Source organism: Thamnophis elegans, chromosome 1 (genome assembly GCF_009769535.1).
Source record: "Thamnophis elegans isolate rThaEle1 chromosome 1, rThaEle1.pri, whole genome shotgun sequence".
NCBI lineage: Eukaryota > Metazoa > Chordata > Lepidosauria > Squamata > Colubridae > Thamnophis > Thamnophis elegans.
The window spans coordinates 108149770-108164558 of NC_045541.1; the positions used below are offsets into that span (position 1 = coordinate 108149770).

The 14789-nt window shown below is 38.9% G+C and overlaps 1 protein-coding gene across 1 annotated transcript in view; it reads left to right on the forward strand.

Moving 5' to 3' along the window:
* The window catches only part of MAPK8IP1 (mitogen-activated protein kinase 8 interacting protein 1), a 47257-nt gene that overhangs the window by 22461 nt on the left and 10007 nt on the right, over positions 1 to 14789 (forward strand). Inside the window, exons 4-8 of the mRNA XM_032213081.1 lie at positions 6113 to 6194; positions 6790 to 7662; positions 8861 to 8936; positions 12253 to 12425; positions 13559 to 13668. Of these exons, the coding sequence (XP_032068972.1) occupies positions 6113 to 6194; positions 6790 to 7662; positions 8861 to 8936; positions 12253 to 12425; positions 13559 to 13668 (1314 nt within the window). The remainder of the gene's footprint in view (positions 1 to 6112; positions 6195 to 6789; positions 7663 to 8860; positions 8937 to 12252; positions 12426 to 13558; positions 13669 to 14789) is intronic.

The window sequence follows — 14789 nt, forward strand, 5'->3', positions numbered from 1 at the left end:
ATGCTTGTTTGAGATGAGAGCAGCTCAGCTAATGAACTGAGGGTCTATTCAGAGTGTATGTACAACACAGTGTGAGCTGGAGAGAAATTAGCACAAGTTTAGGCATATTTAGTAAAATTTACTATTCCCCTGACTTCAATTAGAATTAGTTTCTTATATAAAGTATTGCAGTCTATGAGAGGATCTCATTTCTCTGGGCTTTAGACTATGAAATATTCCAGGATTGTTTAACATACCTTATTGGCCTTTTTCATTCTGAAGTCATAGAAATAAGACAAAACTGTTTCACCATCCAGAAAGTCACCTTATGGGGTTAGTAACATTATATATTGTCTACCTTGTGGATTTGTTTCATGGTTATCTTTCTTTCCTAAGGGATGGACATAAAATGTGACAGTTTATTTTTTTGCAGAGGTTATAAAGGCTAATGTAGATATCCTGGAGGTCTGACCTAAGGGATTGTGCAGAATCCTTGACATATCAGAGTTAAACAAAACCACTAGGGCCAAAGGGATAATTTATCATGGAAGGTAGATCTATTGTATCTTCTGAATTGTGCTAAAAGCCTAAGAGAGTGTGCTTCTGGGAGGAAAGAAAGTGTGAATAAATGGGATTTGTTCAAATCTTAGGTGACCCGAGCTTGGCCACAAAACTCAAAATGATCTTAGATGCTTAATCCGCAAAGGAGATAGAGGAAACTGTAAATCTTTCCTGCCTTGTAGAGGTCACAAGGATTTTTGAAGCTTCAGTGAGGTTCAAAACAAAATGATGGATGTATGGAGAAAAAAAAAACATTACAGACAGACATCTATAAGATGATTTAATAAAAAGGACCCTATGGCAACTTAAGTTAGGTTTTCTACAACCTAATGGCTTCCAAGTAAGACAGAACTCTTATCATCAATAGCCAGCATGGGCTAGAAGCCAAAACTGGAGCTGTTAGCCAAAACTTCTAGAGGTCACTAGGTTGAGAAGTCTGCCTTAAAATAATAGATATCAATAGCTTCCATTTAGTAGAGCCTACATCAAAAGACTCAAGGCAGCTGTATTAGTTGTAGATGGGAAAGTGGAGGCGGTGAACTAGTTGAAAGTATTAAAAGTACTGCTTCCCAGGAGACTTCTTTAAAGGAACTGGGGATGCTCTTCAAAGTGATACAAAATGTATGAATGGTGGGTTGATGTGTTTTTTTGCTAAACTGTGTGGTATCAGAGAATGCTTTCCCTTCTGTACTGTTATATTCCCCCTTCATCTGGAGCTGTGAGGGCCTCAAGCTTTAATTATTCACAATCTGCCCATATTTTGTATCCTTCTCTCTCCTTTCATCTATACAACAGTGAGGAAGGTTCCACCCTGGACTATTTTTAATTATATGCTGTTCTGGGATACAACTTCATTTGCTAAATAAGATTTTCCCTGTGACAATTGGAAAATGGAAAATGCAAAGGAAAACAGGTGCCACTCTGTGAAGCAGATGGTGAAGACTGGGGTGGGTGGGTGGGTGGCACTGGGAACTGGTGTTCAGTATGCAGTTGACAATGGAGGGTTTTAAAGTGTAGGCAGAAAAGTGTAGTCATATAGAAAGCAAAAATATTGCACATCAATATCTGAAATAGCTCAGGTGCTATTAGTTCTAGAAAAGAGTGAAGTTAAGTTATGACAACTTTTTCAGCTACAGGATACAATTGGACTTTGGAGAGGATGTTATGGGGAATTTGAAATATGGCATCAAAGAGAAAGCTGTGGATTGTAACCAAACACAACCCCCCCCATCTATTTCTCAGAAGGCAAGATGGTGAACATGCACTCAGCTCTATATTACCACTGGACCTGCTAATTCCTGCAGCTCACCAACTTTTCTTTGGGCTAGTTAAGACGCATTTTCCAAATAGAGCATTAGGCACCATTTTTATTGGTTAGGAGTGTTGTTGACCTTTATAGGAGGCCCAAAGCATTTTTGGAAATAATATTGGGAAGTGGAAATGGGCAACAAAGATCCGGATCCTAACTGAAGGATTGTTTCTAAAACAAACCAAGAGTTTATTTTAATCAGTTGGACCAGAAACATAATGTCATTATTATTGTTTTTATCTTAAAGGTGCCTTTTCAACTGAACTTTCTGATCCAGTTGCCAGAACTGGAAAGTCCAGTTGTCTCTTGAAAAAGCATCTTTGGGACAACTGTGACCTGGATGACTGAGAATCTCCATAGACATTATTGTTTTTAATTACCATATTTTTGGAGTATAAGACGCACCTTTTCCTCTCAAAAAAGGCTGAAAAACTGGGTGCATCTTATACACTGAATATAGTATTTTTTCCTCCCAAAACTCCACCCCTTCACCAAAATGGCCGTGCATAGCTTGTAGGAAGCTTTTAGAGAGCTCCTGGGGGCTGGGGAGGGCAGAAATGAGTAAAAAACAGCCCATTGTTTCTCAATTTTAACCTCACCCACCCCCCAAGAGCATTCTATAAGCTTCCTAATGGGTATCCATGTCCTCTTCTTTTTTTTTTTTTTACAAAAAACAGGGCCATTTTTGCAAAAAAATGGGCCATTTTTCCTTGTTTTGGGGGGGCACCCCTCCCAGGAGCACTCTGCAAGCCCCCTAAAGGCTATTCATGCCTTTTTTGGGGGAGGGAAACAAGCCAGTTTTCACAAAAAATGGGCCATTTTGCGGAGGTTTGCTGACTTTTTTTTTTCTTCAAAACCTTGGTGCGTCTTATACTCCGGGGCGTCTTATACACCAAAAATATGGTACATTTTTTTAAAAAAAGCAACCAGCATTGGGAACCTAACTCTAGATTATTGCAACCTGAAAATTGTTTCACTAGTATAGATAGCCCATGTGATCCTTGCAAATTTTACTAAAGAGGCCAAACTTTGTTCTGTTCAGAATAAGCTTTAATGCCAACACGTCAGTAAAACTTCCTATTGTCCGTGGTTGGAGTTTTTAGTTTTTTTTTAAAAAAAGAGGGGGGGGAACCACCACAATTATTGAGGAAAGTCACAAGCATACTGCAAGGTGAAAGTTAATCTTTTTTCCTCATATTATTTTTCTCTATCCTAAGTTATGCTTGGAGGAGATCTGTTTTCAAATTTTCACTTATCACAAAGCTCACTCGGTGACTTAGACCAGCTTTTCACACTGTTTTAGGCCACCTACCAAAATCAGAGTAATATAGTTGCTACCTTTTGCCCATTGATAGAAAATATCTGTTAATGCACCTTCTGCTATAATTAATACTACTATCAATAGTAATTAGGCATCTGTGGAATTATTTTCAGAATCTCAACTCTTAAAATATTTTGAGACAACAGGGTTTTGAAGCCAATTCTGGCATTCTGAGGAATATAACTGTTTGAGCCAAATACTTTGAAACTGAATTTAGCTAAAAAGAAAATAAGTGTACTTTAACAGGTTTTGAAGGAGGAACGTAATCATACCAAGGAAGAAACATAAGAGTTGCTGGGGATCTGGGAATCTGGAATTTTTCTTTCCCTGAGGTGATTGGAATAATAGTAAAAAGGTGCACTGCTGGGCTTGTCAAAAAGCAGAGGGAATGGCGGGGAACGATTTAAAAATTGCCAAGTTTCAAACCAACAGTCTTCTCTTACCAAGGCAAGAGTTATTATACCTGTGGTACTACTTCAGCACTCATGATAAAGATACTCTAAAAAAACATTAAAAAATAAGGCAATATGAAAAGGATATTTACTTTTAATGTTCTTATATTTGCTCAGTATGTCTGTATATATTTGTTTTTCAGTGTTTTAACCTTGTATATAAACAAATTCAGTTTAATATTTGTGTATACACACACACACACTTACACACACACACACACACACACACACAGAGAGAGAGAGAGAGAGAGAGAGAGAGAGAGAGAGAGAGAGAGAGAGAGAGAGAAAGAGAAAGAGAGAGAAACAGAGGAAGACCTGCCTACAAGAAGAAAAGTGAGTGGTCATTTACTTTCCTGGAAAAGAAAGGTGAGAGGCACAGATGTCCAACATTCAGACTGAATACCTTGCAAGCTGTTGCAGTAGTGACTCCATCTGGACAGGATTTTCTTAAACCGGCTTAGAGTCAAGATGGCATGAGAGTGAACAGGAGCAGCTTAAATTCTAAAAGCAGATATGCCCTTCAGTGAGCTTCTGGAATTATGTTGAGTCTGCATTGTCTCAAACACTTTCAGTGCAAGAGGGGTCTTTTGATACTCTATATCACTTCATTGCAATGAAGTAGGACTGAATTGCATTAAATGAGATAACCAACTTATAGATATATTTATAAAATAACTACTGCATCCCAATGTCATAAAAATATAGGACAGGAAAGTGAGTGCCATGCTTGAATCTTCTGATGCATTTATATTTCTTCAATTTACACTTGACCTGGCTGTAGGGAAAAAATAATTGTGTGGAAGGAGGAGAAAAGAGAAGGGGAAACCATGTTAGCAAAGTCAAAGTGTAGCAAAGTCAGCAGTATTACTGAATGCATTGATTAAAGTTTGCTTCTGAGACCAATTCAAAGTGCTGGTTATGAATTCTATTTGTATAGCTTGGCTCCCGGGTACATACAAAATATATTTATTTATACATCAAATTTAGAGACCACCCATTTCACTTATATTGTGACTCTGGGCAGTGTACAATCTTTCCCACACAGTTCTTGCCCATTCGATTTTTGAAGGAAAGCACCTGAAATGATAAAGGTGTGGACTGGTGATGTAACAATTTCTCAGTGGTAGAGATAGAGAGTTTTGTACTACCACGATTGAGGCAGGAAGGGACAGAATAAAACAGCATCTATAAGTAATTCACTGAGATATGCAGTTTGATTCTCACTGGCCCAAGGTTGACTCAGCCTTCCATCCTTCAAAGTGTGTAAAATGAGGTCCCAGATCATTGGGGGCAATATGCTGACTCTGTAAACCGCTGTAAAAGCACTATGAAGTGCTGTATAAGTCTAAGTGTTAATTGCTATTGCTATATGCATAATACAAGACAGTTAGAAAAATGAAGTGCATGAAAAGTGGATGAGATTGAAGGGAAGAGTACAATGAGCTTCAGTATCTTTATTTCATTCATTCATTCATCCATTCATTCATTCATTTTACATATTATGCCAACAATCTCCCCTACAAGCTGACACTGGGCAGCTATGCACCAAAGTGTGAAAGTAGAACTAAATATTTATTCTAGAATGCAAATGCCATTTATATTTAAAACGCATACATATTTCACAACTCTATGCACATTTGCTGCTTTGTTAATCCAGTTCACATGATTCTTCACTATCATAAGAAGGTATCTGTGCACTTCCCACTCTTTGTAGCAAAGATTGGCAAATGAGATAGAAGTACCGGGTGGGATATTATGGCATTGCAGAACGCTGAATGAAGGCCTTTTGATCTGATGATAAAAATCTGTGCAACAGTGGAGGTTGAGGATTCTCCATCTCTGGAAATTTCTTAGGGATGGTTTAATTGGCCTGCTTGAGCATTACAGAGTTGGACTACAGATTAGACTAAACTCCTTGTGGTCCTTCCAGCTCTACAGTTGATTCAGTGAGGAAATATGAAAACTAAGTAGTACCTCGTTGGAGTGATATGAGGGTGAGAGTGATGCTCAATTGGGACAGTCTGGTGTTTTCCCAGTTCTTTTCTTCCTTTTTTTAAAATGCTAGCTACATTTAGAATCCTCCATCTGGCTGCAGTCTGAATTAAATGAGAAACAACAGGGTAGGAGTTAAACATCTGTGTAATTCAGTTCCCCTTCATAGGAGCCAACTGACTGAAGAGGCCCCAGAAAGAGAAGGCTTAAGTTTCGTCTATTTCTTGTAGCCTGCTGCATCACCACCTTGGCTTTTCCCTTCTCCTGTTTCTATGCCTGCCTCTTTCCCACATGCACACTGACAATAGCTTGCCGTGTGTGTGTGTGTGTGTGTGTGTGTGTGTGTGTGTGTGTGTGAGAGAGAGAGAGAGAGAGAGAGAGAGAAAGAAAGAGAAAGAGAGAGAGAGTGAGGCCAATGTAGGAGGAGAAGGATGGGCCTCTTTGTGCCATGAGCCACTTTCCCTTGCAGATACAAGCCCTCTTTGTTCTTTTCTTCAGGACACTCTGAATAACAACTCTCTGGGGAAAAAGCACAGTTGGCAGGAACGAGTGTCTCGGTCATCATCCCCCCTGAAAACGGGTGAGTTCATCTCAGCACAGGCAGATTTGCTTCCCCCCACCCTTCTGCCTGCTGGAACAGCCCCCAATGCTTGGACCTCCTCATAATCTTCTAATGTCTCTTTTCACTTCGGCTGGCATCTTGCAAGGAATGCTGTAGTTTTATTAATTGACTACTTGGACTCAAGCCATTTGAGAGCTGGCTTTTTGTGCCTCGCTTCCTTTAGGCCAGCATTTTTCTTTTTCCCTTTTTTTTTTAACATGAGTCAAACGCACAGAACAGCACTGGGGGATGTGATGTGTTGGAATGACTGTGACATGTACTGGACTTAGATTCAGATGCCTTGTCAAACTTGCAGTTGTCATTAAGCACATCAGTCTCTTGATCTAAGGTATTTCATGGTTTTGCTGGAAGGGGAAATTATAAGTCATATCCTTTTAAGTGGAAGGATAAAAATGGTAGAAACTCCATGGATGTCATCTTCTGAGAAAAATATGTAGAAAAAGCTCCAATGCTTTGAGTGAACTATGAGAAGTGTATCAAAACATTGTTATCTGTATCTCATTGGTTATTTTATGTGTTCCTTCCTTCTCCTTGCTTTTTAACCTGCCTACAGGTGAGCAGACACCGCCCCATGACCATATTTGCCTGAGCGATGAGGTCACTCACCAAAATAGCACAGCCTCCACCAAAGATCGGGGTACATCCACAGAGAGCCCATGCCGGCGTACAGCTTCAACGCAGATTGCATCAGCCTGCACGGCTTCCTCTCGAGCTCCTGACAAGCAACAGGCTGTCAACCGCCTCCCATCTCAGAACCCAACTGTGGTAGTAGTAACAAGAGGACCTGAAGCTTATCGAGATCGTATTCGCTACCAGACTGATGTGAGATTGGAAGCTACTGAGGAGATTTACCTAACACCAGTACAAAAGAATTTGGACCCTCTGGAGTCTGAGAAGCCATTCATGTCACAGTCCAGTGACAACCGGATGTCCATTAGCTCTGACATAGACACTTCTGGCTACCCACAAATGACAGGAAAGCCCAATTCCTCAATCAGTGAGGAGGATGAGGTGCTGGATTACTTATCTTCCCCTGACAAAATGAACACACCACGGACTCTGTACAGCAGCAGTAACGGTGGCTATCGGCCTCGCCATAGTTTCCAGAGGGCCTCTGTGAGCTCTGATACCAGCGCCCTCTCCTACGACTCAGTCAAATACACACTTGTGGTGGATGAGGATGTGCAGCTCGAACTTGTTAGTCTGAAACAGTGTTACTCAGGTTACAGTGACGAGAGTGATTCAGCCACCGTCTATGACAACTGTGTGTCCTCACCATATGAATCAGCCATTGGGGAGGAGTATGAAGAAGATGCCCTGAAACGTGATTCTGTTTGTCTCTCTGAGGACTCCACCCCTGAGGCAGACATCCACTTCTCCAAGAAGTTCCTCAATGTCTTCATGAGTGGACGGTCACGTTCCTCCAGTGAGTGCTGGGCAAAAGTCATTTCCCACAGGCCCTAGAAAGAAGGGAGAGGGTAGGAGGGATTGAGAGCCTAAGAGGTGAGACAGAGGAATCTTACACTTGCCAAGGGTTTGAATCCTGTTATAACGAGAGTTATGACAAGGTTGCTAGGTGTACAAAAGAAAATTCTGCAAGAACCAGCATCCTTAACTTCTAATCTGGTTTCACAAAATCAAATGGCAATTTTAGTGTAGAGTGCAAGAAAATAGCAAGGGTGTTTCAAATTCTTTGACCATCAAGTATTGGTTGCCCAGTGCAGAATAGTATGCTAACCGTTCTTCTGGATTTTAATTTTTGCTGGAAATTTCTTTCTTGCATTACAATGCCCTTGAAAGTTGTCTGGACAACTTTGTACAATTTAAAATGGTTGTTCTCAACAATTTGAGTTTTGTTGCTGAAAAAGCCACAGATAGAATGAAGTGGATAGGTTGAGGTTTAAGCACTGATCTTGTGGTGAGGGCTTACAAGAATTCTATTCCTTTTCTATAATGATAGTTTTTCTAGGTCTTCAATATCCAAAGAATGAATAAATCTGATAACAGATTAGAAAGGAAAGAAGAATTGATGATGACTATTGTATCTATATACTATTTTTTTAGGTGTGCCCACTTCTGACCAAACAGGTTTACAGAAATTTGAAATATTACAAATCAAATGCAGTAGGTTATCTGTGGGGATAAGAAAAGTTAAGATATTGGTCACACAATCCTATGATCAAAGCCCTGTCCCTTTTATATATGTATAGACATCACACACAAGTACAGAGCAATCACAAACTCATGACTGCCATTTTTAGACACATCCTCTTGAATTTCAGGGAAAGAAATGTACTCCTATTCCAAACACATCAGCATTTTTTTTTTAAAAAATGTCTTGACATGTGATCTCTTTTCATTAGAAGCTATCTGTTCAGTTAATTTATTCGCTTCATGTAGATGTTCTCAAGGGATCAAAATATATATGAAGGCATTTTAGTCTGTTTTTTTGCTTTCTCTATTGGATTCCCATTGGAAGTTGGTTTTGTCCACTTTTAATATTTTGTGCATTTAAAATAATAAGAGGGGATTTCTGATTAGCAAGATGGTTTCTGAATAATAGTTAACATTATGGTTTGAGGAGGAGAATGATTAGGTGGCTGTAGCATTTTCCCTCTTTTCAGGTGCCGAGTCCTTTGGACTTTTCTCTTGCATGATCAATGGGGAAGAACAGGAGCAGACTCACCGAGCTGTTTTCAGGTAAGTTTGGGGCAGATGATAGATTCTCCCTGCGCATTTAACCAGTGATGCCTTTCTTATCAAGTGTTCCGCAGGTATTTTACTCACAAACTGAATGAGACAGTAGCAGAGGTGGGTTGCTCCCGGTTTGGCCCATTTCTACTGAACCGATAGTGGTATTTTGGCCTGGGTCGCAGAACCGGCAGCAACTCAGGCTGGCCACGCCCCCAAAACCAGTTCCTCAGTCGTTGCTGCCATTGCCGGCATGTTTTTTAGTAGTGCGCATGTGTGCGCAGTTCACTGTAAATTGTTCTGCACATGCACGAAGAATAATTTACATTGAACTGTGCATGCGCATGCGCAAAATGTCTGTGAAGCAAACTGGTAGTAAAACCGGGAGAACCCCACTTCTGGATGGTAGGGTTTTTTTTCTATCCTTAAAACATACAGACACACACCAGTTGCTTTAAAAAGAAATGTAAAAATACACAGTGACAAATGACCAAAAGAAGCGCACATATAATAGATGCATTGAAAATATTTCAGCTTTTGAACAGCAGATTAAACATGGAGCACACAGAATAACGTTGGTTGAACTTTCCCATACATTAATAAAGCACTACTGCATAAATGATGGCTAATTTGTCAGAATGCAAGGCTTCTAGACATTTTCTAGCATTTTGGACTTGGCTTGGTCTAGGAGGTGACAGATTAGCCATCAATAGACCCATAGACATATACAATATCTACATACTGCACAAAAGAGACAATCAGCAAACCAAAAAGAGGAGGGAAAGACCAAAACACCCCCCCCCATCAGCTACCAACACTCAGATAAGAATAGATTAGCTCCAAGATTAACATCAGACCAACTAAGAAGTAAACAATACCCCAATCAAGGAGCTGCCAAACAAGCTAATAGTAAACAGCCCAATCAAAGAACCACTAAGATCACTCCCACCAACGCTGACAGGGAAAGCCACTAGAATATAAACTGAGATCAAACACCGCTCCTTATTAGCACTGATGATGTTACCTAGTTTGGGTAATGAAACATTGTCAAGAAAACAACCAAGCTCAGAGAGCACCAATGACCCCTCAAAGTCATTTGTTTTTCCCATCACTAAAGGCTTTAAGACATATTTGGATGATAATATTCAGAAGGAAGCTTAAATTTGATCCTTGTTTCCCTGAGAAACTGGAAGTGGATAATCCTAGCATGGAAATTGCAGATAATTTTTGTTTATTTCATGGGCAAAAAATGGCATTAAAATTTTAAATCAGCTTATAGTAAATCAATCCTTCAAAATAATTACAGTACTTTGTTGCAAGAAAAGCCTGAATTGTCTAAAATAATTAATTAATTTGTTAATGAAAGCATATTTTGAATAGACAGTTTTTACTGGATGCTTTAGCAGCGTCCAAATGCCACAAATCATTGTCATAATTGGATAAAGCTTTGGTTAATTCTAAATCTATAATTTTATAAATAATTGAACTGTAAGATAGTTGTTGGTAATCTGCAAGCAATTTGGAGTAATGAGTTGGAATAAATCAATATGTTAAAGTTTTAAAGAATGTTAAGTATGAATTTTATAATCTGAGGATGGGATTAATGAACAAAATATTATTTTATGTGTCTGTTTCTTGGACATCTAGGAGGATGTTTAGCAAGGTTTAGCTGTCAACTTCACTATGATGGAAATGTAATGTGTTAGTGAATGTGAGGCTGTTTTACATTTTTCTATTTTGATTCAGTAATAATAATTTAATAAATGTGGTGCTGAAAAGAGAAGTAAGTTTTCAAAACATCACTGGGATACTGAAATATACCAAAACTGTGGATTTATCATGCATGTGGTGTTGCCAAAAAATTCAGTTTGATGTTGCTATAAGAATTTGCTACAGCAAATCCATTCTGATCACTATAATCAACTTCAGTTCCCATGATATGCACTCAACATGATCCATCGTCAATAACAGTAAATTGGTAAAAATCCTCTCTGATCTGGAATGGAATCCTCAAATCTTACATTGGGTTACCTTGTAAAACACAATCAATTTTGGGTCTTGATCCTTAATTAAAAATCTTGAACATTTTAAACTTCATTCAATTTAAGCACCATACAATGTTGAGATGAGGATAGATTAGTAATAAAATGTAACTATTAATACTAACAATTTGATCTGTTGGTTAAAGCACCAGAGTAGAAAGCGGGACATCATGAATCTCAGGCCAACCCACGTCAGAGGGTTGTTATTGTGGAGAAAATAGGAGGAGGAAGTTGTGTTTATATATATTCCTTGCTGGCTGATTATCTTTAATTATATATAGTTACAAACCACCCCAGCAGTAGTTCTAAGTAGGTGTAAACAAAGAAACAAAAAGATTGTTCAATCTGTTTCTTACTGTGTTTTGGTTATTAGTACATGTAAGATTCCTTATTTGACACCACTAATGTAGGATGGAAATTCATTCTTTGTTCTATGCAGTTTGCATTTCCTGTTTTGCTTTACTATCTTTCCATCCATCCATCCATCCATCCATGTCTGTCTGTCTGTCTGTCTGTCTGTTTGTCTGTCATCTATATCTATCTATCATCCATCTATCCATCTATCTATCTATCTATCTATCTATCTATCTATCTTTCTTTCTTTCTTTCTTTCTTTCTTTCTTTCTTTCTCTTTATTATTTTTACAAATAACTCTAGGTGGCCAACATTCCCAGCATGCCTTTCTCTTCTGTTTTCCTTACAACAACCCTGGGAGGTCAGTTGGGGTGAGAGAGTGTCACTGGCCCAAAGTTGCCCAGCTGGCTTTCATAGCTTAAAGCAGGATTTGAACTCATGCTGTCCTGCATACTAGCCTGATATCTTAAGCACTACACCAAACTGCTTTATGGTAACTTATTGTACTGCATAAAAACAAAGTTAAGTCATATAATCTAAGTCTTGGAGGCCAATCTAAGAGATAATGCCACATGTGCAAGTTATGCTAGTAACAATATGACATCATAAAAATAATTTATGCAGATAAGCAGCCGTTCTAAAAAAAGAGAGAGAGAGAAAATCCAATTGCTAAGCATTCTGCTCATGGAAATCTCCTTGAAACCCTCAATGCAGAATTCTTATTGCGATGTACTTCTCATGTGAGCAAGGGCTTGTGAAATCAAGGTCTGAAAATTTACACTCTACTATTTATGAGCCCTTTGCTATAGAATAAAAACTCAGACAGATTTTTGTGGCGGATATTGGATTCCCATAGACCCTGTTAAATATAAGGCTAATCTTTTATTTTTAGAGCTTTGCTCACAAAATATTAATGGTTTTCCACTTAGGTTTGTGCCTCGTCATGAAGATGAATTGGAGCTGGAAGTGGATGACCCTTTATTGGTAGAAGTTCAGGCAGAAGATTATTGGTATGAAGCTTATAACATGAGGACTGGTGATCGGGGGATCTTCCCTGCTTACTATGCTATTGAGGTCACCAAGGAGCCAGATCATATGACAGGTATTGATTCTGTTTAGGATTGCTACTCTGCTTCTGCCTGGAGCAGTCTACCCATTAACATTCTTTGATTTGAAGGCTGTTAATGCAACCTATTCCCTTTGGATAATAATAGCAATGCCCTGTACAAGATGTTTCCAGAAGAAAATGTTAATCAAACTAATATTCAGAATTAGAATGGAAGAAAAAAGGCATGGTTTTGATTTCCAGTTATACAAAGGCATTCAAATATACACAAACTGGGTCCCAATCCCACTGCAATGGACCGGAGTAAGGGATGCTTTTAATTTAATTTAAATAATTTACTGTACTCAGTGCTGTATTAACCATTAAACAGACAAAGCATGTGCTTAGGACACCAGGCCCAAGAGGGCACCACAAAGTTGAGAAAGAAAAGCCAATGAAGATTTGTACAAAGGAGGAGGGGACACACCAAGATTTGTCAGTGCTTAGGGCACCAGTGAGCCTTAATTCGCCACTAACTATACTGAAGATACTAGACTTTTCTCTGTAAATCAGTGGTAGTCAACCTGGTCCCTACCGCCCACTAGTGGGCGTTCCAGCTTTCATGGTGGGCTGTAGGGGTTTACTGTAACTCTGCTTTATAAATTATAAATAAAAGTAAAGTTACTTCCATACTTTATAAATCACTATTACTGTGGAACCGGTGGGCGGTTAGAAAATTTTACTACTAACAGAGATACAAAAGTGGGCAGTAGGTATAAAAAGGTTGAATACCCCTGCTGTAAATCATGCCTTAATGTTACTTCCTTTTGAACCTAATTTGTCTGATCCAAATTTGTTGCCAGTCACTCTGATTATAGCTGTTTCTAGCTTTATGAAGTAGCCCTGACCATCACAGAATCATATCAAATCTTTTTAATGACCATGGACAGAAAAACATTCCTTTCTCATATGTTCTTTTAAATGCTTTCTGACCAGGATAGCTTTGAGTCTGAGTTCCATTCAGGATTGAAGCGTAGAGGAAGCAACCATATTGTTTCCGGTGATAAAAATAAAGTTTTTCTGTGTTTACAGTACAGACCAGGTAGATTGTATCTGGCATTGTGATGACCTCAACAGGTGAGATTGTATCTTATTTCAGTATGATTCTTGTTACTGTCTTTATTTTTCAGATTCATGCAAAACCAGTGATTGGGTGGATCAATTCCGAGTGAAATTCCTCGGCTCAGTCCAAGTTCCTTATCACAAAGGCAACGATGTATTGTGTGCAGCTATGCAGAAGGTACATTCTCTCAACTCTCCCTTTCTCCCTCAACCCCCCGATCCTTTATTTGGATAAAGACAAATACATTTTTATTTAGAAAAAAAAAATGCTCTTCAATACAACCAGTGGTGGGTTCCTACCGGTTCGGTCCAGTTCAGCCAAACTGGTAGTGGTTTGGCAGCCTGAGTCACTGGAACCGGCAGTGACTGAGGCCTGCCACGCCCCTGAACCAGTTCTCCTGGCAGCGCCTATTGTGGCGCCATCTTGTTTTCGGCTTCTGCGCATGCACAAAACAATTTTTATTGTACTGTGTGCGTACACTCTGCGCGCCCATGAGCAAACCGGCAGTAGTGACTACTGGAACCCACCCCTGAATACAACAATATCAGAACAATGAAGAGCGCCCTCCACTCCAAAATATAATTAAAAGAAGTGGCAGGAAGAAGAGTATATACCAACCAGTGATACCAAGTGGATTTGTTAATCCTACATACTTTATCTAAACAGAGATTTCAAATTCCATTTAAAATGGGCAAAGTTCTGAGCAGAACATATGTATTCAGATAATTAGTTCTACTTTGGTTTCTCCACCAAGAAAATCCTTTGGCAGGATTTAATAGGCAATCATAGTACCAGAAGATAAAAGGAAGGTGCTTATAGTAACAGATTTTCCCATTAATTTCCAGATTTAGACTGTTAAGAGTTTTAAAAACAAGCAAGGCCATCTTGAATATGGTCTAGAACCAAACTGGCAAGGAATGAAACTCATGAAGGGTTAGTATTACATAATAACCATGATTATTACAAGAAAACAATCTAGCTCTAAGTTCAACTGCAGCTTCGCAAAAGATGTGAAGAAATGGCCTGGATTAATTTTTAAGGTAAAACACCCTCCTTTAAATTGGATGTTTTTCTACTCTACAAATAGAAAAACTGCCCATGATAAGCAATGGTATTTTGTGAATTTAAGTTTGCATTTTTATACTTAAAATAATGTGACAATGAGAGGTAAAATATTTTAAAAGCAAATACACAGGGCACCCCCCTCCCCTAATATCAAAGACCAGATGTAAAATAGGACACCTGATAATATTTATAAATTATGGACATGTTCCTATGATGATCTGAATGTGGGGTGG